This window comes from Sarcophilus harrisii, chromosome 3, assembly GCF_902635505.1.
Source record: "Sarcophilus harrisii chromosome 3, mSarHar1.11, whole genome shotgun sequence".
NCBI lineage: Eukaryota > Metazoa > Chordata > Mammalia > Dasyuromorphia > Dasyuridae > Sarcophilus > Sarcophilus harrisii.
In genome coordinates this window covers 196973197-196997739 of record NC_045428.1, presented here as the reverse complement: position 1 = coordinate 196997739, position 24543 = coordinate 196973197, and the positions used below count along the sequence as shown (strand labels likewise).

General features: G+C 34.2%; 1 protein-coding gene across 4 annotated transcripts in view; it reads left to right on the top strand.

Annotated features, from left to right (window-relative positions):
* The window catches only part of BMX (BMX non-receptor tyrosine kinase), an 84175-nt gene that overhangs the window by 43669 nt on the left and 15963 nt on the right, over nt 1–24543 (top strand). For 3 of the 4 annotated variants that reach the window (XM_012547097.3, XM_031958966.1, XM_031958967.1), the window contains exons 9-15: nt 1476–1529; nt 6535–6589; nt 8901–8980; nt 17510–17637; nt 19153–19227; nt 19825–19996; nt 22781–22997. In XM_012547097.3, coding sequence (XP_012402551.1) covers nt 1476–1529; nt 6535–6589; nt 8901–8980; nt 17510–17637; nt 19153–19227; nt 19825–19996; nt 22781–22997 — 781 coding nt within the window. The remainder of the gene's footprint in view (nt 1–1475; nt 1530–6534; nt 6590–8900; nt 8981–17509; nt 17638–19152; nt 19228–19824; nt 19997–22780; nt 22998–24543) is intronic. The other variant, XM_023501238.2, reaches the window with a different exon arrangement.

The window sequence follows — 24543 nt, the reverse complement described above, 5'->3', positions numbered from 1 at the left end:
AAACTGAGGCAAATAGGGTTTAAATGGCTTGCCCAGGATCACACAATTGATCTGTCTGAGGTCACATTTGAACTCAAGATTTGAACTTCCTATTCCAAGCCAAGCATTCTATCACTATGACACCACATAGCTGCCCCAAATGAAGACAATGGTGGTTTTTAAGCAGGGAAATGTTATGGGCATATTAATGCTTTAAGAGAATCTCTTTGGTCACTGTTGGAGGATGGATTTGAGAAGGAGAAATTTAAAACATGAAAACTATTAAGAGACTATTTCAATAGTTGAACAAAAAGTTGACCATGTATGAGGAGAAAGGAGATCCATTGAGAGAAACTGTTAAGGTTGAATTGCTAAAACTTGGTAATTAATTGACTATAGGGTGGGGGCTAAGACAGAGTGAGGAGACAAAGATGATTCTGAGCTTGAAAATCTGAGTGATTGGAAGATGAAGACTTTCCATTTGAAAATTTGTACAAAGAAAAGACAATGAATAATTCCTATCAACCTATTTATAGTAATAGCTCTAAAACACTAGACTTGAAGTGAGAAAAAGCTAAAGTCAAATCCTTCCATAGAAACTTAATATAGATCTGTGTGTTCCTTGACAAATGACAACCATTCCAGACCTCTGGGCCTTTCTTCATCTGTAAAATGAGAAGATTAAAATTAAATTTACAATTCCAAAAGACTTGTGATGGAGAGAGCCATCTGCATCCAGAGAGAGGACTATGGGGATTGAATGTGGATCACAACATACTATTTTCACCTTTGTTATTATTGTTGTTTGCTTGCTTGGTTTTTTTTTTCCCTGATTATTTCCTTTTTAATCTGATTTTTCTTGCGCAGCATGATAAATGTGGAAATATGCTTTAAAAAACTGCACATATTTAACCTATATTGGATTACTTGCTATTTAGGGGAGAGAGGTAGGGAGAAGGGAGGGAGAAAAATTTGGAACACAAGGCTTTGCAAGGGTGAATGCTGAAAACTATCCTTTGCATATTTTGAAAAATAAAAAGCTATTGTTAAAAAAAAAAATCTTTGGCTTGTTAAGGCCTTCCAGGACTAAATCTATTATTGTGACAAATATTGATATTCTTTCCAGATATCTATAGCATGAAAAAAAGTGTCTCAAAATTGATTTTTTAAAAATCATCTACAAGAATGGCTCTCCACATAGCCAGAGATTTTGCTCAAAACACACAAGTGTTCCTCATGTGTTTCCTTTGTCCTGCTATTTGGAGAAAGCCCAAGAAAACTGGGTTGTTGCCAAGTCTTAGCTATGTTAATGGTCATTCACTCAAATGGATCTCAATACAGAAAACCACAAGTTTATTCCTACTATTGTTTACAACTTCCTCAGGGTGAAAAGGGAAAATGGAGTCTTGGATGGGTGAATAAAGGGGGGAAATTAAGCTAATGGACATTTGTCCTTCTCTGGACTTTTTCTGTATGATATTTCTCCTCTTCCACAGGGGAGATGCAAGATCAAGTTCATCTGAGGAAGAGGAAAGCCTTAACAACTATGAGTAAGTGGGTAGAGTTTTTATTTCATTTTATTGGAAGGGTCTGAGTTCTTCGTTCTTCTTTATATATAATAAGAATGGGGGAATGGTAAAAAATGATGCCCTAGTCCTGGGAACATGCCAAGGGTGTTGCATGAGGCTACTTTTGAAAGTCAGTCAGTCAGTTAGCCAGAATTTATTAAACATCTATGTTTAGAATAACTGTGCTATATCCTAGAAATATAAATAATAAAGTGAAATGGAAGGGTCCCGCAGCTAGTTCCCCTCTCCAAAACCCCAAAGTTTTGACTCCTTGGTTTCCATTGTTGGTTCATCATCCCATATCACTCTCTCTAATTGTGAATTGTATGTCAAAGCTCAGCCCTGAGTCTCTTCTACACTCCATAGATTTTCTGACCTGGTGACTTCATCAAATCTAAAGAGTTTAATTATCATCCTTATCATGACTTACCAATATGTTTTCTTTCTATTTCCTAATTTCTTTTTGTGAGTTATGACTCATCAATCTATGTGTTCATTTTCTTTTTCATTTCATTTCTCTACACCACAAACTATTTGGCTCATAGTAGATGCTATATAAATACTTATTCTTTCTCTGTTAGGCATTTTGAATTAAATGTCTTGAAATCCTCTCAAAATCATTACGTCCAAAATAGAATTCATTACTTTTCCCCAGAAAGTCTTCTTGCCAATATTACTGAAATTGGGGATATCACTAAGGCTTACAGTTCCCAAGTTTTTAATATTGGCATTATCAGAGATTCCGTATTTTCCTTCACCAAGCACATCTAGTCAGTTGCCAAATTTTATCATCACTGCCTTTAAAACATCTCTTAGATCTGTTCTCTCTGTTTATAAAACCACCATCTTAGTTCTGAACTTCTCTCATGTTAATTACTGAAATAATGTCTTAACCAATCTCCCTGCTTGTAGTCTCTAATCCATTCTACCTAAAAACTGCCTAAATGGTTTTTCTAAAGGGCAGGTCTGACCATTTTACTACTCCTGTAAATAAACTCCATTGGCTTCTCTGTTGATCCTCCCTGACATTAAATTTATCTCATTCTTTTATACTTTCTATTTTTGCATAAGTTTTTATGACATAATCATTAGTTTATGTATACTGGGTGTATATGTACAAAAACCTTTTACCGCTGTGGGACTGGATCAAGAAAGTTTTTTTGATGTAGCATGAAAGTAGTAGTCACTACTAATTTGGATTACTGCTTTAGAATTTCTATCTCCAGACTTGATATTTGGAGGCTGGCTTAATTCTGTGCCTGGAATGTTCTCTCTTCTCATTTTTACTTCTGGGGTTCACTGGTCCTTGAAGACTTAGATCAAACGCAGTTGTAGAAAAAGTTGGGAAAGAGAACCTCCACCTCTTTTCCTTACTCTTTCCCTAGTGCATTACTTCTAATATTTCCTTCCAAATCCAAGATTTCCTTTGTGTGTGTATACTCACACCTTGTATGGACAAATTTACATAGTTTACATTTACCCCCATTAGAATATTAGCATCTTGAGTGTAGAGACTCATTCCCTTCAATTTTTGCCATTTTTTATATTCCTAGTACTTAGCACTGTGCCTGGCACAGACCAAGACCTTCATCATTATTTATTGACTGGCCTAACTAAATCCAGAGTACTGCAGAACTTTGATGAAAAATGTCTTGTAGTGTTTTAAGGGGAAAAAAATGCCTTAATGCCTTCTTAAAGTGGATTATCTAGACAATCTCTCCGTCTCTCTGTCTCTCTATCTCTCTTCCTCCCTCCCTTCCCCTCTCGGTCCTTCCCTCCATCCCTTCTTCCTTCTCTCCCTTCTCCTCTCCCCCTCACCCCGTTCTCTCTCTGTTCTCTTTCTGTACTCTCTCTCTCTCTCTCTCTCTCTCTCTCTCTCTCTCTCTCTGTGTGTGTGTGTGTGTGTGTGTGTCTTTGTCTCTGTCTCTCAAACACAGTATCTATACAATAAAAAGATAACCTTTTTTGTCAGGATGACATTAAGAAATAGTCTATGTATTTTGTACCTAGAATTAGTGTCCCTTTGTTCTAGGTGTTACATAACTCTTAACAGAAGACTCCACAATCCTAACGCATAGAAAAACAAAAACAATTACATAGTGATTTCTGCATTGGATTGGGAGTTGGATTATGAAGGGCTCTAAAGTGATCTTAAGCATGTCACTTGACCTCTCTAAGATTCGGTTTCCTCACTTGTAAAATGAGAATTTGGAATTCTCTCCATCCTAAAGCTTTGATGTTGTGATGAACTGATCTTGAGAATCTCTTCTAGTTCTAGATTAATGACTTTCAATCTAGGATTAGGACTAGATTTTTTTTTTGCAATACCTTCCAATGCTCTTTAGCTAATAAAAACAGCTTGCATTTATGCCTATTATTTTTTAATTATAGCTTTTTATTTTCAAAATACATACAAAGATAGTTTTCAACATTCACCCTTGTAAAATCTTGTGTTCTAAATTTTTTCCTTCTCTCCCACTCTCCCCAAGACAGCAAGTAATCCAATGCTCATGTGCAATTCTTCTATACATATTTACACATTTTTCATGATGCACAACAAAAATTAAATCAAAAAGGGAAAAATATGAGAAAAAAAGCAAGCAAACAACAGCAAAAAAGGTGAGAATACTATGCTGTGATTCACATTCAAGACTCATATTCCTCTTTCTGGATACAGATGACTCTCTCCATGATAAATTGGAATTGTATGCCTATTATTTGTAAGGCATTATAAAATACTTTTCCTATATACTGTCTCATTTGAGCAAAATAATTTTTTGAGTTAAGTACTATAATATTCCCATTATATATGAGAAAACTGAAGTAGAAAGAGGTTGAGTAATTGAATCAGTGTCACATAGCTAGTGAGTGTCTTGAGGTAGGATTTGAATTCAGGCCTTCCTGACTTTAAATCTAATAGTCTACCACTTTAATAGATACTTTGCTAACTCCTTTTCAATTGTACAATAAGATCTTATGATTAGCTGAATAAAACCTAATAAATCTACCTAATTTAATATATTATAGAAAAGACACAAGGTAATGGATCACATTCTACCTATAGAGACAAAAAAGACAAAATTTATTCAGACCCCTAAGAATCACCAAAGATTCTAAAAAAATATAAAAAAGGCTTCTTGACCCAAGGAAAAATTTTTTTCATCTTACCTTATTTATTAAGATATCTAACTATTTTTTACACAAATGTTGTGGATATTTGCAGCCTTCCTCTTAAGTCAATTGTCAAGGATAGCTCTAAGCAAAATTGCATAGGAATCCTTTCATGGATTCTTCTTTATGAACCTTTTCTTCATCTATAAGTCTAGCATTAGCTCCATATCAAACAAGCAAAAATAAAGGCAAAACACCCTGCTCTGAGGGACATTTCTTTCTTAAAAAGGTACAAATAATTAAAGAGGTTCAATATGAGATGGAAAATTACATTAAAGCAAAAGGCAAAGACTTTAATCAAAGGAATAAGTCTTTGTAGATTTTTCAGATATCAGGCTCCTGAGTGAGAAAATAATTTTATTTCCAAGGAGTCTTCCTCAGAGCCTCTGAAAAGAGAGGTCAATCCATCTTCTATTATCCTTTTAATGGTTCAATGACCCTAGGCCTGATCACTTTCCATTATATCATAGCCTTTTCATTTACTAGTTAAGTTGATGGGAAAGAGGAAGGTGGGTTGAAGGAGGGGAGGCCCATTCTCTAAAGAAATTGAATGTTGATTTCCATAGCAGGTAAAAAATTGGAGATGTTCAGAGAAGAACAGCTGTAGAAAGCTCCTTATAATGCCTCATGATATGATTTTATCAACAATATGAGGGACATTTTACTGGAGCAGGCATTTTGCTCATGTGGCTTCAATAGCAACTTTCCTCCTACAATAATGGAGATTTAAATGATACAAGGTCCTTGTATGGTTCCAATCTTGAAAAATTCTGCCTCAGGGCATCTAGATGGCACAGTGGATAGAATACTAGCTCTGAAGTCAAGAGGACCTGAGTTCAAATTCAATCTCAGACATTTAGTAGCTATATGACTTGTCACTTAACCCCAATTGCCTCCCTCACCAAAATCTATCCTATTTCCCTGTCTCCTCTGGACCATAGCCTAGGGTCTTTATTTCTCTGGGAGTAGACCACTGAAAGAGAATATCAAAAATGGTAAAAATTGAGTCTCTAAAAAGTTATGAAATGTCCTTTCATATACAGCTTCTTCTCACTCCCACCCCACCAAGACTCCTGTCTACCAGGGCCTTTCCTTTTACTCTTTCTCCTATCTTCCATATCCATATCTTCCTACCTGATAATTAGTTATCAGGAAGATTTAAAGGTCATGGATTTAGCTCTGGAAGAGACCTCAAAGGTCATCAAATCTGATTCTTTCATTTTGTCAATGAGGAAACTGAAATTTATATATTATTCACCCCATCCTATAAACATCTGTTAGATATGATATCCAATTTCTTAGGGGAAAAAAACATTTTTAATGAATGTACTACAAAATGTATCTCAATCAGTTTTGGTTTGGTTTTGTTAGAAACATGAAGCAGAATGATTTGGGATCTGACTTTTTTGTATATTAGACAATCTTAATGTATATTTTCTCTCTCTGTGTCTCTCTTTCTTTATCTCTTTCTTTCTCTCTTCTTCTCTCTGTATGTCTGTGCATGTATATATGTGTGTATGTACATATAATACATATTATATATGTATGTATATATATAACATATTGCATATGTGTGTATGTATAGTTATATAATACATATTTTATATATGTGTGTATGTAGAGGTAGAGAGATAGATTAATTCTGTAAGGCCTCATTGGCCTTATAGAATTATACAACTTTAGAAACAGAAGACCTTTAGGAAAATTATCTCTTCCCTTCCCATCTCTGCCAAGTTTTACATATAAGGAAACTGAGCAACATATAAGTCAAGTTAAAGTGATCCTTAATATCAGTACATGATCTTTTCTGCTGCAGCTGGTTCGCAGGTGATATCTCAAGAGCCCAGTCTGAACAATTACTGAGACAAAAGGTATTGTGAAACAGCCATACTCTTTTCAAAAATATCCATGCTTTCTTTTTTTCTGAGAGAATTATGTTAATTATATTTGTAAGATACCTGATAAATTGATTAAATGTAGTTAATTCATGGATGTTAAGGTTGATTAATTAAATATACATATTTGGATCACCTCTCATGTGTAAGTCAATGTGTTGCGCTTAAGGAAAATAGATAGGAAAATGTGTTGTCCCTGCCCTGGAGAGGGTTAGTCTTTAATTTCAACAAGTGGAAATTACAGAAATGCACTTTTCAGGTTGAAGTAACAGAATAAGTCATGCTTGTAAGGTAAGGCATGAAGGAAGATCTATAGAATGAATAAAGTGTTGTTTGATTTGATTTTGGGTTTATGAAGTTGGATAATAAATAATGCTGCATGCTTATCACTGAGGGCTTTGAGTACCAGAACAAGGAGGCTTGACTCTGGGTTATAATAAGGAAAAGGGAAATCACAAAAGATGTAAATGTCATAAGCAGCATCAGGACACAGGCCTGCTTGAAATCAAGGCCGATTTTACCAGCTTACTCTCATACCTGATATTGAAGCTTAAATGGGTTAGAAATAAAACAAACATATCATACCTTTAGGAGGTTTTACAAAACTAATAAACCAAAATAGTTGGGTAGATTTTTGTTGGGTCTTTTATTTTTAAATGTTTTTCATTCTCTGTGAGATGAAAGAAGCAGGATGGAGTAATGAATAATGTCATGGGCTTTGAGACAAGACATCCTGACTTAGTAGCTACTTAACCCATCGGAGTACAGGGGTAGCTCTGAAAGTTTAGGAATTGTTTTTCTAAGGCTAAAAAGTCCCCACTAGTATATTTCCCTATGATTATTATTTGAAATAGATTATTCAAACCCTAAGTTAATATCTATTAGTTTTTGTGTCCATAAACATGCTATTTTACTCCCCTGAATCTTAATTTTCTTATCTGTAAAATGAGTACAATAATAACTAAAGTAATTACTTCACAGGCTTATGGGAATATGGTAAATCAAGTGATTTTCATAATGGGCAGTCTTGACCATGTTGCTCATCTGCACAAAAAGTCCCATGGCTCCCTTTTTTACTTCTAAAATATAGTACAAACTCTCCTACTACACATTTAAAACCTATCACAATTTGGTTTCAGGATAATTTTCTAGCCTTATTATACATTACTCCCTTTTACACATTCTATGGTCTGGTCAAACTAGCCCATTTTCCTTCTACATGAGGCTTCTCCTGATCTCCCAGCTACTAATATTACCCTTCTCTCCCAGATTACCTTGAATTTGCTTTGTATTGCATAGGCTTTGGTGCTTACTCTCCCATCATCACATATATCGTCAGGGGTTTAGATAGAAAATTTCTACTACCCAGCTGCCAAATGTTCAAGTGCTTGGGTTCTGAATTACCTTGATATTTTATACAGAACCACCAAGTTATCTTAAATAATCCAAAAACAATTCTATTATGGCATTATTCCATTTTATCCAATGATTTTCAAGGACTTTTAAATAAGTCAAATATTTTCAAATTTATAAAATTGATCAAAGTCTTGATTGTTTGATCTATATGATATGCTAGAGTATTGATTAGCTACTTTAAGTGGGATAGGGTAATTTGGTTAGTTGTTTCAATTAACTTTCATTTATTTCTCCACCAAAATAAAACAAACATATCATACCTTTAGGAGGTTTTACAAAGCTTGAAGACCAAAATAAATTCTAAATAACTTATTTGTATTATAGCTAAATAGTATTATTTGTATTTGTGTATTTGCAGAAAATAAATTCCTTGAGGCTAGGGATTATTTTGTTTCTGTCTTTATGTGTCCAGTGTCCATCATAATGCCAGGCCTATCCCAGATTCTTAATTAATGCTTATTGATTATTTTATTGATTGATTGAATAAATTACTGTTTTAATTGTGAGACATGTTCCCTCACAATGACTCAGGCAAAACAAAAAAATGATGAATGGGTTACTAATTCACATATTTCCCCACACTGATGAAAAAAGTACAAGATAAATAGGATTAACAGACTGGAAAAACCAGAGCACACCCTATAGGTATATAAAGTGAGCCCTGAAGAACAAGAGGAACTTTGGAAAGCCATCTGTACAAAATATTCTACATGTAACTTTCAAATATATCTTTTGGGGCCACTAACAGGAACATTTTAGTCAATCCCATTTCATATCTTCTAAGCAATAGCTGAAAAATAGTTTTTTGAAAGTGACAATTTCCTTAGAATTATCTCTTATTTTCCTTGAGCATTTTTCTTCCCTTTTTTAGGGAAAAGAAGGAGCATTTATGGTTCGGAACTCAAGCCAAGCAGGACGATACACAGTATCCTTATTTAGTATGGCCCTAAAGTAAGTATGAGGATTATCAATTTGTGTGCATGTTTTATTTGCATATGTAGCTCTTACATGAAATTCTCTTATTAATCATCATCAGTGGAGTGAATTTTTTTTTTGTTGCAACAGGTATGATGTTTCACAAATTATTTAGGACTTGGGTAAGAATTGCTTTCCTTTCTCATGCAAGATTTTTGATTTTATGCTCTCTTGGATGTGGAAATAAGGCAAACTGCCATACTCTGGGTCTTTTACCCTCTCTCATCAATGTTTTTCTCCTCTATTCAGTACTAAGCCTGTAAATTAGTTCCCGGGGTCTATACTTACATAGCACAAGAGAAAGTCTTCAATTATCTTGAATAATAATAATGATAATAAAGACTCATCTTCCTGAATTCAAGTCTGATATCAAACACCTAACACCTGTGTTGCCCTGGACATGTAGTTTAACCAATGTTGTTTGCCTCAATTTCCTTTGAGCTAGAGAAGAAAATAGCAAAGAAAACCCCAAATGGGATCACAAAGATTTGGACAAAACTGACTGGTCAACAACAACAAGAATATTATCTTACTAGAACATCAGGGTGAGAGTTTGACCCAACAATTGCTTTCCAGTTTAGATTATTGATTTTCAACCACTTTAGAAATATGAAAACCTATCCTTGTTTCTTTGTTTTTCTCAGTCCCCCCCCCATCCCTTATTGTCAATTACAATGTCTTATATGGCATACACTTATTTTTGGAACTAAAATTAATTCAAATTAATTAATTAAAAAATTTTTTAAAAACATTTAAAGTCCTTCTTAAGAATACCCATAGATGTTACAAATGTTGAGCTGGAAATTATAGCTCTAAACTTCCCCTCAAATGCCAGGTAGAAGCCAACTCCCTTAGTCTATCTATCAATTTATATGTTACATATCTGATTGTTTAACAATTTATACTTGGCACAAAAAGAAAGGAAGATTTTTTTAAAGTTAAGAATTTGTTCACTTGCAGTTTCTTCATAGCTTTGGAGGTTGTTATTACTGTTGTTTTCCTTGTTTTCTCAAAGAGGACTATGGCATCAGAAAGGTGATACTATGAAATGGAAGTGAATTGATTTTAAATAAGCTCAGAAAGGTGTACAAAGTCACTAGCCTCAGTTTCCCCCTGTGGAGTCATTTGGGTCCCGTGGCCAGACATAGGTCAGTAAGTAGGGCCGTCAGTAAGACGGCCCTAGATACAGTTGGAGATTTTGGCTCTTTTAAGCTAAAACCTGTCAACAGGTTTTAGTTTGAGGCAACACCCATTCAATAATTAAGATTAATTAAGAAATTAAGAAAAAAAAGGCATCTTTTATCCAGTTAAAAAAAATCTATTTACATTCACTCTGAACCAATCAGTCCCCAAATACTAAATGTATTAAAGATGGCCTTGGTGGAAGTTGCACGGCACAGTCAAAAGAATACTAAACTGAAGGGATGGAGCCAAGATGGCAGAGAGGACACATGCGTCATTCTGAGCTTCTCTACTACCCTCAAACTATTTATGAAATTCAGCCTCTGAATTAGTGCTGGACTGTCAGAACCCACGAATATTGGGAAGACAACACATTACCAACAGAAGATAATCTCGAAGATCACCAAAAAAGGTCTGTTTTGGTTGAGTGTGGGCACAGGAGGAGGCCAGGTGCAGGTACAGGTAGGCAAGCAGGCAGAGTATGGAGGACAGCTCAAGCTGAGCAGACTAGCGGTGGGATATAGTCTCCACAGGTGAAAAATTTGCAAAGAGGACTCTACCACAATGTCGGGTACTCTGCCCTGACAGCAAGCCAGCAGATTAGCAGAGAAATTATAAAACTTCCAACATAAACACAGAGGATGAAGAGTGTACCCCAAAGCACCAGAGTCTCACAGGACCTGGCCACACCCACCCAACACTGAGAGTGATTCAGCCCAATCCCAGTGCAGCTGCTGCCTTTCCACTGCTGTTTCACTGCCACTTCCTGTTGCCCGTTGAGGAAGCTTGATAAGCCGTCATTGTCCCAAAAACAGACTGTAAGCTTTTTTTTTTCTTTCTTTTTTCTTTCTTTTTTTTTTTTGTTAAAATGAGTAAAAAGGCAAAGCAGGCTCTAAATATAGATAACTTCTATAGTGAAAGAGAGCAGATTTCAAACCCTGGGGAGACTAAAAACAGATTGTCTCTAGGTGAAACCCCAAAGGGGGATATGATCTTGTCCCCACCACACAAAGCTCTCATAGAAGAAATTAAAAGGATCTTAAAAGAGAGCTAGAAAAAGAATGGGGAAAGGAAAGGAAAACTTTGCAAGAGGGTCTGGATAAGACATATAACTCATTAAAAGATAGAGTGGAAAAAGAAAACAACTCCCTGAAAAACAGAATTTGTGAATTGGAAAAGGTAAACAACTCCCTGTAGAACAAAATTTGTGAATTGGAAAAAGAAAATAACTCCTTAAAAAAATGGTGAAATGGAAAAAAAAAATTCCATAGGACAAAACAACCTATTAAACACTCAATTGGACAAATACAAAAAGAAATGAAAAAAGTAGATGAAAATAATTCATTAAAACTTAGAACTGAACAAATGGAAATGAACGAGTTGGGGAGACATCAAGAATCAGTCAAGCAAAACCCAAAAATTGAAAAAATTGAAAAAAATGTTAAATACCTACTTGGGAAAACAATAGACCTGGAAAATAGATCTAAGAAAGATAATCTAAGGATTATTGGACTCCCTGAAAATCATGATGAAAATAAGAGCCTAGACATTATTTTTCAAGAAATCATCAAAGAGAACTGCCCAGATGTCATAGAATCAGAAGGCAAAATAGACATTGAAAGAATTCATCCATCACTTACTGAAAAAGACCTCAAAATTAAAACTCCAAGGAATATTGTGGCTAAATTCCAGAACTATTGGACCAAGGAAAAAATACTACAAGCAATCAGAAAAAAAAAAAAAAAAAAACAATTCAAATACCAAGGAGCCAGAATAAGGATTACTCAGGATCTAGCAGCATCCACATTAAAGGATTGAAGGGCCTGAAATCTGATATTCCGAAAAGCAAAGGAACTTGGAATGCTGCCAAGAATAAATTATCCAGCTAAACTGAGCATTTTCTTCCAGGGAAGAAGATGGACATTCAGTGAAATAGGTGAATTCCATTTATTTCTGATGAAAAAAACAGAGCCAAACAAAAAATTATAGGATTCAAGAGAAACATAAAAAGGTAAAAAGAACTCTTGAGAACTGTGTTTCTGGTATGGATATACATAAAGGATACATGTATAATTTGATTTTATGGTTGTAATATAAAAAAGAAACTAGAGTTGGAAAGGAGATTGTACCAGAAAAAGAGAAAAGTGGAGGTAAAAAAGGGGAAACTACATCTCACGAAGAGGCAAAGGAAACCTATTATATCTGAGGGAAAGAAGGAAGGGGGATGAACATGGTGTGAATCTTACTCCCATCAGATTTGGCTCAAAGAGAAAATATTAGACATATTTGGTTTACATAGAAACTTCTCCCACCTCATTGAAAAATGGAAGGGGAAAAGCAAAAAGGGAAGGGGTAGGCTAAAAACAAAGGAATACAGAAATAGTAGGGAAAAACTTTAAGAAAGGGGGAGGGAGGGATTCTAAAGACAGAGGGCTGAGTGAGGCAAATGGTTCTCATAAGTGTAATACTGGGGAGGGAGGTAAGGGGGAAAGGAAAGAGAAAAATATAATCTGGGGATAATAAGATGGCAGAAAATACAGAATTAGTAGTTTTAGCTATAAATGTGAATGGGGTGAACTCTCCCATAAAGTGGAGACAGATAGCAGACTGGATTAAAAACCAGAATCCTACAATATGTTGTTTACAGGAAACACATTTGAAGCAGGATGATACATATAGAGTAAAGGTAAAAGGCTGGAGCAGAATCTACTATGCTTCTGGTGAAGCCAAAAAAGGCAGGGGTAGCCATCCTGATCTCAGATCAAGCAAAAGGAAAAATTAATCTTATTAAAAGAGATAAGGAAGGAAACTATATCTTGCTAAGGGTAGCATAGATAATGAAGCAATATGAATATTAAACATATATGCACCAAGTGGTATAGCATCTAAATTCCTAAAGGAGAATTTGAGAGCTGCAAGAAGAAATAGACAGCAAAACTATAATAGTGAGAGATCTCAACCTTGTACTCACAGAACTAGATGAATCAAACCAAAATAAGAAAGAAGTTAAAGAGTTAAATAGAAAAATTAGGTATGGTAGATCTCTGGAGAAAACTAAATGGAGACAGAAAGGAGTACACTTTCTTCTCAGCAGTTCATGGAACCTATACAAAAACTGACCATATATTAGGATATAAAGATCTCAAATTCAAATGCAGAAAGGCAGAATTCTGAATGCATCCTTTTCAGATCACAATGCAACAAAATTACATTCAATAAAAAGACAGAGGAAAATAGACCAAAAAGTAATTGGAAACTAAATAATCCCATACTAAAGAATGAATGAGTGAAACAGCAAATCATAGACACAATTAATAATTTCACCCAAGAGAATGACAATAATGAGACATCATAACAAAATTTGTAGGATGTAGCAAAAGTCGTAATAAGGGGAATTTTTATATCTCTAGAGGCTTACTTGCATAAAATAGGAAAAGAGAAATTCAATGAATTAGTCTTGCATCTAAAAAAGCTAGAAAAAGAACAAATTAAAAACCCCCAAACACTAAAATTCTAAAAATAAAAGGAGAAATTAATAAAATTGAAAGTAAAAAACTATTGATTTAATAAATAAAACTAAGAGTTGGTTTTATGAAAAAACCAACAAAATAGATAAGTCTTTGGTGAATTTGATTAGAAAAAGAAAAGAGGAAAATCAAATTGCTACTCTTAAAAATGAAAAGGGAGAACTTTCCACCAATGAAGAAGAAATTAGAGCAATAATTAGGAGTTACTTTGCCCAACTTTATGCCAACAAATCTGATATACTAAATGAAATATGGATCAATACTTTAAAAAATATAGGTTGCCCAGATTAAAAGAGGAAGAAGTAAATTGCTTAAACAGTCCCATTTTAGAAAAAGAAATAGAACAAATTATTAATCAACTTCCTAAGAAAAAATCCCCAGGACCAGATGGATTTACATGTGAATTCTACCAAACATTTAAAGAACATTTAACACCAATGCTATATAAACTATTTGAAAAAATAAACAATGAAGGACTCCAATCAAATTCCTTTTATGACACAGATGTGTCACTGATACCTTAACCAGGTCGGATGAAAACAGAGAAAAAAAATATAGACCAATCTCCCTAATGAATATTGATGCAAAAATCTTAAATAAAATATTAGCAAAAAGATTACAGAAAATCATCTCCAGGATAAGACCCCATGACCAAGTAGGATTTATATTAGGAATGCAGGGCTGGTTCAATATTAGGAAAACTATTAGCATAATTGACTATATCAATAAACAAATTGTAAAAAACCATATGATCATCTCAATAGGTACAGAAAAAACATTAGAAAAAACCCAACCCCCATTTTTATTACCACTAGAGGGCAGTAGCATCTATTTAAAACTATCAGTAAGAATCATATATCATGGCGATAAACTGGAACCATTCACAGTAAGATTAGAAGTGAAACAAGGTTGCCCACTATCACCATTAGTATTCAATATTGTATTAGAAATGCTAGCTTTGGCAATAAGAGATGAAAAAGAGATTAAAGGAATTAGAGTAGATAATGAGCAAACCAAATTATCACTCTTTGCAAATGATATGATGGTATACTTAGAGAACCCCAGAGATTCTACTAAAAAGCTATTAGAAATAATCCACAACTTTAGCAAAGTTTCAGGATACAAAATAAATCCACATAAATCATCAGCATTTTTATACATCACTAACAAAATCCAACAGCAAGAGATACAAAAAGAAATTCCATTTAAAATAACTGCCAATAGTATAAAATATTTGAGAATCTATCTGCCAAGGGAAAGTCAGGAACTATATGAGCAAAACTACAAAACACTTTTCACACACATAAAGTCAGATCTAAACAATTGGAAAAATATTAAGTGCTCTTAGATAGGTTGAGCAAATATAATAAAGACAATATTACTTAAACTAATCTATTTAGTGCTATAGCAGTAAGACTCCCAAGAAACTATTTTAATGATCTAGAAAAAAAATAACAAAATTCTTCTGGAAGAACAAAAGGTCAAGAATTTCAAGGGAACTAATGAAAAAAAAATCAAATGAAGGTGGCCTAACTGTATTAGATCTAAAACTATATTATAAAGCAGCAGTCACCAAAACCATGTGGAATACCTATGATCATTGGAATAGGTTAGGTTCATAGGACAAAATAGTCAATAACTATAGCGATCTAGTGTTTGACAAACCCAAAGATCCCAGCTTTTGGGATAAGAATTCATTGTTTGATAAAAACTGCTGGGAAAATTGGAAATTAATGTGGCAGAAACTAGGCATTGACCCACACTTAACACAGTACACCAAGATAAGGTCAAAATAAATTATGATCTAGGCATAAAGAATGATATTATAAATAAATTAGAAGAACATAGGATAGTTTACCTCTCAGACCTGGGGGGTGGGGGGGAGGAAGGAATTGGTGAGCAAAAAAGAACTAGAGATAATTATTGATCACAAAATAGAAAATTTTGATTATATCAAGTTAAAAAGTTTTTGTACAAACAAAGCTAATGCAGACAAGATTAGAAGGGAAACAATAAACTGGGAAAACATTTTTTACAGTCAAATGATAAAGGCCTCACTTCCAAAATATATAGAGAATTGACTCAAATTCATAAGAAATCAATCCATTCTCCAATTGATAAATGGTCAAAGGATATTAACAGACAATTTTTAGATGACAAAATTGAAACTTTCTAGTCATATGAAAAGATGCTCCAAATCATTATCGATCAGAGAAATGCAAATTAAGGCAACTCTGAGATACCACTACATACCTCTCAGATTGGCTATGATGACAGGAAAAGATAATGATGAATGTTGGAGGGGATGTTGGAAAACTGGGACACTGATACATTGTTGGTGGAATTATGAATGAATCCAACCATTCTGGAGAGCAATTTGGAACTATGCTCAAAAAGTTATCAAACTGTGCGTACTCTTTGACCCAGAAGTGTTACTACTGGGCTTATATCCCAAAGAGATCTTAAAGAAGGGAAAGGGACCTATATGTGCAAAAATGTTTGTGGCAGCCCTTTTTGTAGTGACTAGAAACTGGAAATTAAATGGATGCCCATCAATTGGAGAATGGCTGAATAAATTGTGGTATGTGAATGTTATGGAATATTATTGTTCTGTAAGAAATGACCAGCAGGATGATTTCAGAAAGGCCTGGAGAGACTTACATGAACTGATGCTAAGTGAAATGAGCAGAACTAGGAGATCATTATACACTTCAACAACAGCACTATATAATGATCAATTCTGATGGTCGTGGCTCTCTTCAACAATGAGATGATCCAAATCAATTCCATTTGTTCAGTAATGAAGAAAACAAGCTACACCCAGTGAAAGAACTATTGGAAATGAGTGTGGCCCACAATATAGCATTTTCATTCTTTCTGTTATTGTCTGTTTGCATTTTTGTTTTCCTTCTAAAGTTATTTTCACCTTTCTAAATCCAATTTTTCTTGTGCGGCAAGACAACTATATAAATATGTATACATATATTGCATTTAACATATACTTTAACATATTTAACACTTATTGGACTACCTGCCATCCAGGGGAAGGGTGGAGGGAAGGAGGGGAAAAGTTGGAATAGAAGGTTTTGCAAGGGTCATTGTTGAAAAATTACCCATGTATATGTTTTGTAAATATAAAAGCTATAATAAAATTAAAACGAAAACACACACACATACACAAGAATACTGAACTGGTTGAGAATCATAAGATCTGAGTTCTAACCCTTATTCTTCAGTTTCCTCATTTGCAAAGTGTATATGTGTGTAGGAAACTGTGATTGAGCTAAATAATCTCTAATGTCCCTCTTGGTTCTGGTTCTATGATTCTCTGATACCAGTGAATTTTGAAAGACATTTTCTTCCCAGAGGCCCTGTAATCACTTCAAAGAAGAGTCCAAAGTCATCCAGTCATTCCAGCAAAGGACACTAAAAAAATTATCACCATAACCTTTAAAGCACATAGTATAAATAGTAGCAACTATTAACCAATTAATTAACCGAAGCTTTTATTATTCAGGGAAAAAAATGCTTTCAAGCCAACTAAAATGTAAGCAAAATATTTAATTGGTATTAGCATTATAATTAAATAAGATTCTACTCTAGATTTTAAAATGATATAAACATATTGAAAAGCATGTAAAGAAAAACTATATTTTGTAATTCTGCCTAAGTGATAGACATCCATAATAAGCATGAAATTTAAAAACTAAACTCCTCTAAATGAGCTCCTAAATCACATATCTAATTAAATTTTAATTAGTGAACAAAATCTAACACCTTTTGCTTTCTTTTTCAGTGATAAAAAAGGAGCTGTAAAACATTATCATGTGCACACAAATGCTGAAAACAAATTGTACTTAGCAGAAAATTATTGTTTTGATTCGATCCCTAAGCTTATTTATTATCATCAACACAATTCAGCAGGTAATTCCCCTAAGTTTCTTTTCTTTTCTTGATGACTGGATGTTTTCTTGGGTCCTGCTCCAAATATTGTTATTTGTGAAACCAAAGGAGAAGGAAAAGATTCCTTTGATGCATGCACTGAGATTTGACTGTATTTTGTACATTTTTTTAGTGGGTTCTCTAATTGCCCAACAGAGAACATAGCTGAGTTAAAGTAGGCTCATTGTATAAATATTCATTTGGCACCTTTAATATCCTTTAATATCCTTTGACCAACATATGGCTGGGTAATGGCCAGCTATAATCTAAATTCAGGTGACAAACCACAGAAATTCTCTTTCCTTTCATGATGTATGAGTCATCACCAAATATCAAAATGAAATGAAAATCAAGATTCATATGTAGAATATTTTTCATAAAACATTTAGTTAATAATATAGATTATAATTATTATAATCCAATCTCAGCATTATTTGGAAGTATTATAACTAAATTTCTTCCTTCCCAGAACCCATTCCTCATCTAAACCTGAGTTTTATCAAGGACTTATCTTTACATTAACCCAAGTACACAAACTTGGGATCCTTTTTGTTCCATCTCTCTCTCTTTATTTATATTATTTCAGTTGCCAAGTGTTACTGATTCTATTTTCAGAACATTGCTTGTATCTTTCATTTTCTTTCTACTCATACAACCTCTACCTTAATTCAGACTCACAAGATCTCTTCCTAAGACTTTTGCATTAGGTTCCTAATTGGTCTTCTTGCTTCTAGTTTTTATCCTCTCTAATTTATTCTTCACAAATCAGTCAGTTACATTCCTAAAATGCTGAGATGGTTGTTTAACATCCCCACTTTCCTTACTTATCCCTAGTTTAAAAAAAATCTTCAGTGTTTCTCTATTGCCTCTAGAATAAAATATAAAATCCTTAGCTTGACCTTGAAAACCTCTCCCAATCTGGCTCCCACTTATCTACTTTTCTAGTCTTATTTCACAATACTTTCCTTCATATATTTTCTCTTTCAGTCAAATTGTTCTTTTAGATGTTTCCAACATGAAACATTCCCTCTCCAGACTTTTGCCTTTTCACAAGTTATTTCCTATGTTGTGGAATACATTTCTTCCTAACTATCCTGGAATTCCTTGTTTTCCTCAAAACACAATTCAGGTGCCACCTCCTATATGAAATCATTCCTGCTCTTCTTATCTATTAGAGTTCTCTTCCATGTGAAATGATGTTATATAACATTACACGCACCCTACATTTACTTAGTGGTTTACTTGTTGTATTTCCCCCAATAGAATAGAAACTCCTTCAGGACTTACAGTATATCTCATCTCAAAGAATCCTAAGTTGTAACAGTGCTTAAATTTATTTCATACCATAAGTATAGACAAAACAACGGATTTCTTCAAATACGAGAATCACTACATTCTATTTATTATTTGCCTGAATTATTTGCTTTTTCCTTCTACTATTTACTAAGAGACTAAAAAGCTACAATGGGTACTTTGATTATTCTCTTATTATTGCAGGCATGATTACTAGGCTTCGACATCCAGTATCTACCAAAGCCAATAAGGTCCCATTCACAGCATCCTTGGGAAGCGGTATGTCATTTGCTTTTAATTTCCTAAACTATTTTATTAACAATATGATTTCCTTTCTTTTTAAGTAGATAAATATGATTATATTCATGGAAATAAATGAATTGGTAGGAAATAACCTCTAGATAGGCAGCAGTAAATCTGTAGTGCTAATATATCCATTTTTTCTTTTGCTTTTTAATGTTTCCCTTATCTCAGTCTCTACCCATAATATCTCATTGTCATACCCATAATAACATTGTCAGTGAAACTGACAGTTCCCTCTTATCAATACTAGTCCTCTGTTGAAAGTTGAGTACCTTCTCTTTTTTCTGTTTCCTTCTGTTTACCAGAAGACCAGTCTCAAAATGTAAACAGAAAGCAGGTGAAATTGTTTCATAGGAGTGTCTAACTTTACAATGACTTAAGATTTTCATGTCATTGGCATTTAAAGGGCATCATCTATTTTTTAAGATTTGCAATTATCTAATAGAAATTTGCCATATTTTCTCTATGTTACCCTGTACCTTCAATATATTTTAAAGCAAATCATAAGATTACTAAACTCCCATGTCTTCATATTTTTACCAATTACTAAAGAAATTTGTTTGGGTCTTCTAGGAATTTGGGAGCTAAAGCGTGAAGATATTACTCTTTTGGAAGAACTGGGATGTGGACAGTTTGGAGTGGTGCATCTGGGAAAATGGAAGGGGAAGTATGATGTTGCCATTAAGATGATTAAGGAAGGTTCCATGTCAGAAGATGAATTCATACAGGAGGCCCATACCATGATGTAAGTTCTATTGTTTTACTTAAGAGACTTTCGGCCTATACTGGAAAAGGAAATCATATTAATTCCCTATTGGATACTTTATTTTTTTTTTAACTTGAGTACATTTTCTCCCTTTCCCACCCCATTGAAAAAATAATTTCCATACTGTTTATACAGAAAAAAGATGAGATAAACTAATCTCAGAGTTGCAAGGAGCTTTGGGGTCATCTTATCCAACTTGTATCTGATCAGGAGTTCCCTTGACATCATTCACATAGCAGTCATATAGTCTTTTGAAGGAGACCAACCCACTTTGGGTTGACTCTTATTGTTTGTAGACATGCTCTTACATTGAGCAAAAATCTGTCTCTGTGACTTCTACCTATTTCTTTGAGTTCTCTAGGACCAATTATCCCTTTTCTATAGATATCCCTTCAACTATTTAATTATAATATGCCCCTCCTTTGTCTTCTCTTTTCCCTGACTATTGAATTGTATCTTACCAGATCTAGCCCAAACTCATAGTCAGTTAAGAACTTTTTTGGCATTGCTGACCAATGTATTAGCTACCTGAGTGCTCTGAGTCATCTGCAGATATGTTAAACATGCCATCTAGATCATCATCTAAGCCAATGATAAAAAGTGTTCACCAAATGAGATAGCTCTGGGATGCTATAATAGAGAACCACCTCCCTCTGACTTTTTTTTTCTTTCTGCCCTCTCTCTTAACTGGTAAAAATCCATGGTTTGACTGAATGATAACAGGGTCAATCAGATATAACCTCAACATTAATGAAATGCTTATTGTATTCAAAGCAGAGATCCAATCCAATCCATTAAAGCCTCTCTGCCCTGGGCCTCCCTGCCCTGAACCTGCACTGGCCGCATCCCACCCTACCTGAGACAGACCTTTCCTGATGCCCTTCCAAGATATCTTCTGCTATTAGTTTATTACACTCCAAATATTTGTGAGTTGTGTCACTCCAAGTCCATCTGGAGGCTCAATCTGGTGTTGATTCTGAGGGAAGCCAGGAAGAATCAGGCAAAGAACTATCTACTCTCTGTCGTCTTGGCTCCCTGCCCCCCCCCACACACACACACACACACACTCACAAAGTGGTGAGTTTCTAAAAAAGATTCCACAGGACTGTCAGCTAAGTACTCTAAGGAGTAAGAATACCAACATCCAAATCCTACTTCTAACATTTATCTCTGTGCTCTCTCTGTGATCTTTTTTTTAGTAAATCACTTAACTTCAATACTCAGTTCTCTCATCTGCAAAATGAGCATTTTGACTTTTCAAGTCTCTTCTGGTTAGAGCTGTCATTCTATCTATCTATCCATCTATCCATTCATTCATTTATCTTTTCATTCATGCACCTATTTATCCATTTACATAATTATTCATTCATCTGTGTAATTATCTACCCATTTATCTATCCATATTTCTATCTATTCATTAATTTATCTAGTTATCTATCTATCAATTCATCTTTCCAGTCATTCACCTATCCATCCATCATCTATCTATTCATTCATTCATCTATTATCTATTAATTTATTTATCTACTTATATATATATATATATATATATATATATCTGTTTTTTTTTAAGTTGAAACTCTATTTTACTCTACCTTTCCCACTTCTTAGCTATGTGATCCTGAATAAATCATTGGACCTTTTCAATTCTCCATTTCCTCATATGTAAGATGATTTACGATAATAATACTTTTTGTGTTTACCTCTTGAGGTAGTGTAAAACTCAGAGTAGATAATATATTTTAAAGTTTTATATATATATATATATATATATATATATATATATACATACACCCAATATATAAACCCAAATAAGTGTTTTTTTATAAAGTAGATGGAAAATGATAGCATACTCTAATATGCTTTTGGTCGTAGGATATTGCATATCTGGATGTATTAAAATTAGGATCCTGAATTTAAATTTAGGTGAAAAAAAGAAGGAATGAAATTTTTTCATGTAATTTCAATTTATAATACTTAGAATAGGACAGCATGTATAATTCAGACTATGTAATCTCTATCCCCAAATGATCATGAGTCAGAGTTTCTGAAACAACTCTTTTCTGTTCTTGAGGAGAGATTGTGCAAGTCATCCCATAAGCACCTGTCCCATAGGCACCATAAGCTTTCCATGAGCACCATAAGCTTTGAGGGGTTGGAAAATAAGCCAATTTTTTTTTTTTGCTCTGGAGGTAAAAGTGCCATTGTAATAATAGGACAAGTTCTGTTTCTTTCCATTTAATTCCAAGTTAAAAGAGGGAAAAACTATGAAGACTTCCAGATACACAGTTAATTTAAAAAAAAAAATAATAGCTTTTTATTTTCAAAATACATGCAAAGATAGTTTTCAGCATTCACCCTTACAAAATCTTATGTTCCAAATTTTTCTCCTTTCGTTCCCCCTCCTCTCCCTCCCCTATCCAATAGGTTAAACACATACAATTCTCTGTAGAATTAATTTTGGTCATCATCATAACAACTAGCTATTATTGGCTTTAAAGTACTTTACAAATCTCATTGAATCTTCACAATAACCCTGGGAAGTAGGTATTATTACTACCCCCATTTTACAGAGAAAGAAACTGAAGCAGACAGAGGTTAAGAATTACAAAACAAGTAAACATCTGAAGCTGTATTTAAACTGAGGTCTTCCTGACTCCAGGCCCTATATTACTCACCACATATCTGCCTTTTGATATGCCTTCAAGACATCAGTAAAATGAAAGGAAAAAAGCTCAAGTTTGAACAATTGATTTGTTTCAGGAAACTCAACCACCCGAAGCTGGTCAAATTCTATGGTGTGTGCACTGAGAAGTACCCCATCTACATAGTGACTGAGTACATCACAAATGGTTGTTTGCTCAGCTATCTGAAATGTCATGGGAAAGAACTCCAGCCCTTCCAGCTTCTGGAAATGTGCTACAATGTTTGTGAAGCAATGGCATTCTTAGAGAGCCACCAGTTCATACACCGAGACTTGGTAAGCAAACTAGTTTTTCTAAAAAGAGAGAAAGAAGTGAAGAAACTTGATTGATCTGTGCTCTGATATTGAGAAATCAAGTCAAAAAACTTCTGGGAAAATTGGAAATTAGTATGGCAGAAACTAGGCATTGAGCCACATCTAACGTATACCAAGATAAGGTGGAAATGGGTTTATGATTTTGATATAAAGATTAATATTTTAAGTAAATTAGAAAAACTAAGGATAGTCTGTGGAGAAGAAAGGAATTTGTAGCCAAAAAAGAATTGGAGTACATTATCGAATACAAAATGGATAATTATGAGTATATTAAGTTAAAAAGTTTTTGTACAAACAAAACCAATGTAGACAAGATTAGAAGGGAAGCAGTAAACTGGGGGAACATTTTACATTCAAAGATCCTAATAGAAGCCTCATTTCTAAAAATATAGAGGAATTGTTTCACGTTTATAAGAATTCAAGCCATTCTCCAGCTGATAAATGGTAAAAGGATATGAACAATTTTCAGATGAAGTTGAAACCATTTCTAGTCATATGAAAAAGTACTCTAAATCACTATTGATCAGAAAAATGCAAATTAAGATAGCTCTGAGGCACTACTACATACCTCTCAGAATGTCTAAGATGACAGGAAAAGATATTGACCAATGTTGGAGGGGATATGGGAAAACTGGGACATTGTTGATGGAATTGTGAACAGATCCAACCATTCTGGAAGCAATTTGGAACTGTGCTCAAAGGTTATCAGGCTGTGCATATCCTTTGATCCAGCAGTGTTTCCATTAGGCCTCTACCCAAAGAAATCTTAAAGGAGGGAAAGAGACCCACATATGCAAAAATATTTGCGATAACCCTTTTTGTAGTGGCAAGAAACTGGAAATTGAATGGATGCCCATTGATTGGAGAATGGCTGAATAAATTGTGGTATATGAATGTTATGGAATATTATTGTTCTGTAAGAAACGAACAGCAGGAGGATTTCAGAGAGGCCTGGAGAGACTTACATGAAATGACGCTAAGTGAAGTGAGCAGAACCAGGAGATCATTGTACATAGCAACAGAAAGTTATTCAATAATCAATTCTGATGGATGTGGCTCTTTTCAATAATGAGATGATTCAGGCCAGTTCCAATGGTCTTATGATAAAGAGAGTCATCTATTCCCAGAGAGAGGACTGTGGGAACTGAGGGTAGACCACAACATAGTATTTTCACTCTAAAAAAAAGTCAAGTCAAATCAACAAGCTTTTATTAAGCACTTATTATGTAGCAGCCATTGTGTTAAATACTAGGAATACAAACCCAATCACTTAATATACGCTATAAGGGAAAACTCTAGCAAAAAAAAAAAAAAAGGAGGGAGGTACTTGGATACTTCTTGGTACCTATTTAGGTACTAGTTGGGTAGATGCATGATAAAGTCTGGAAATGTAGAAATAGAACCTGGAGAGGATGTAGATATAACTACATAACTAGCCTGAAAGTTTTCCTTATATTGGGGATTATAGAAGGATGAGCCTTTCAGAGGAAGAGTACTTCAATAAGAA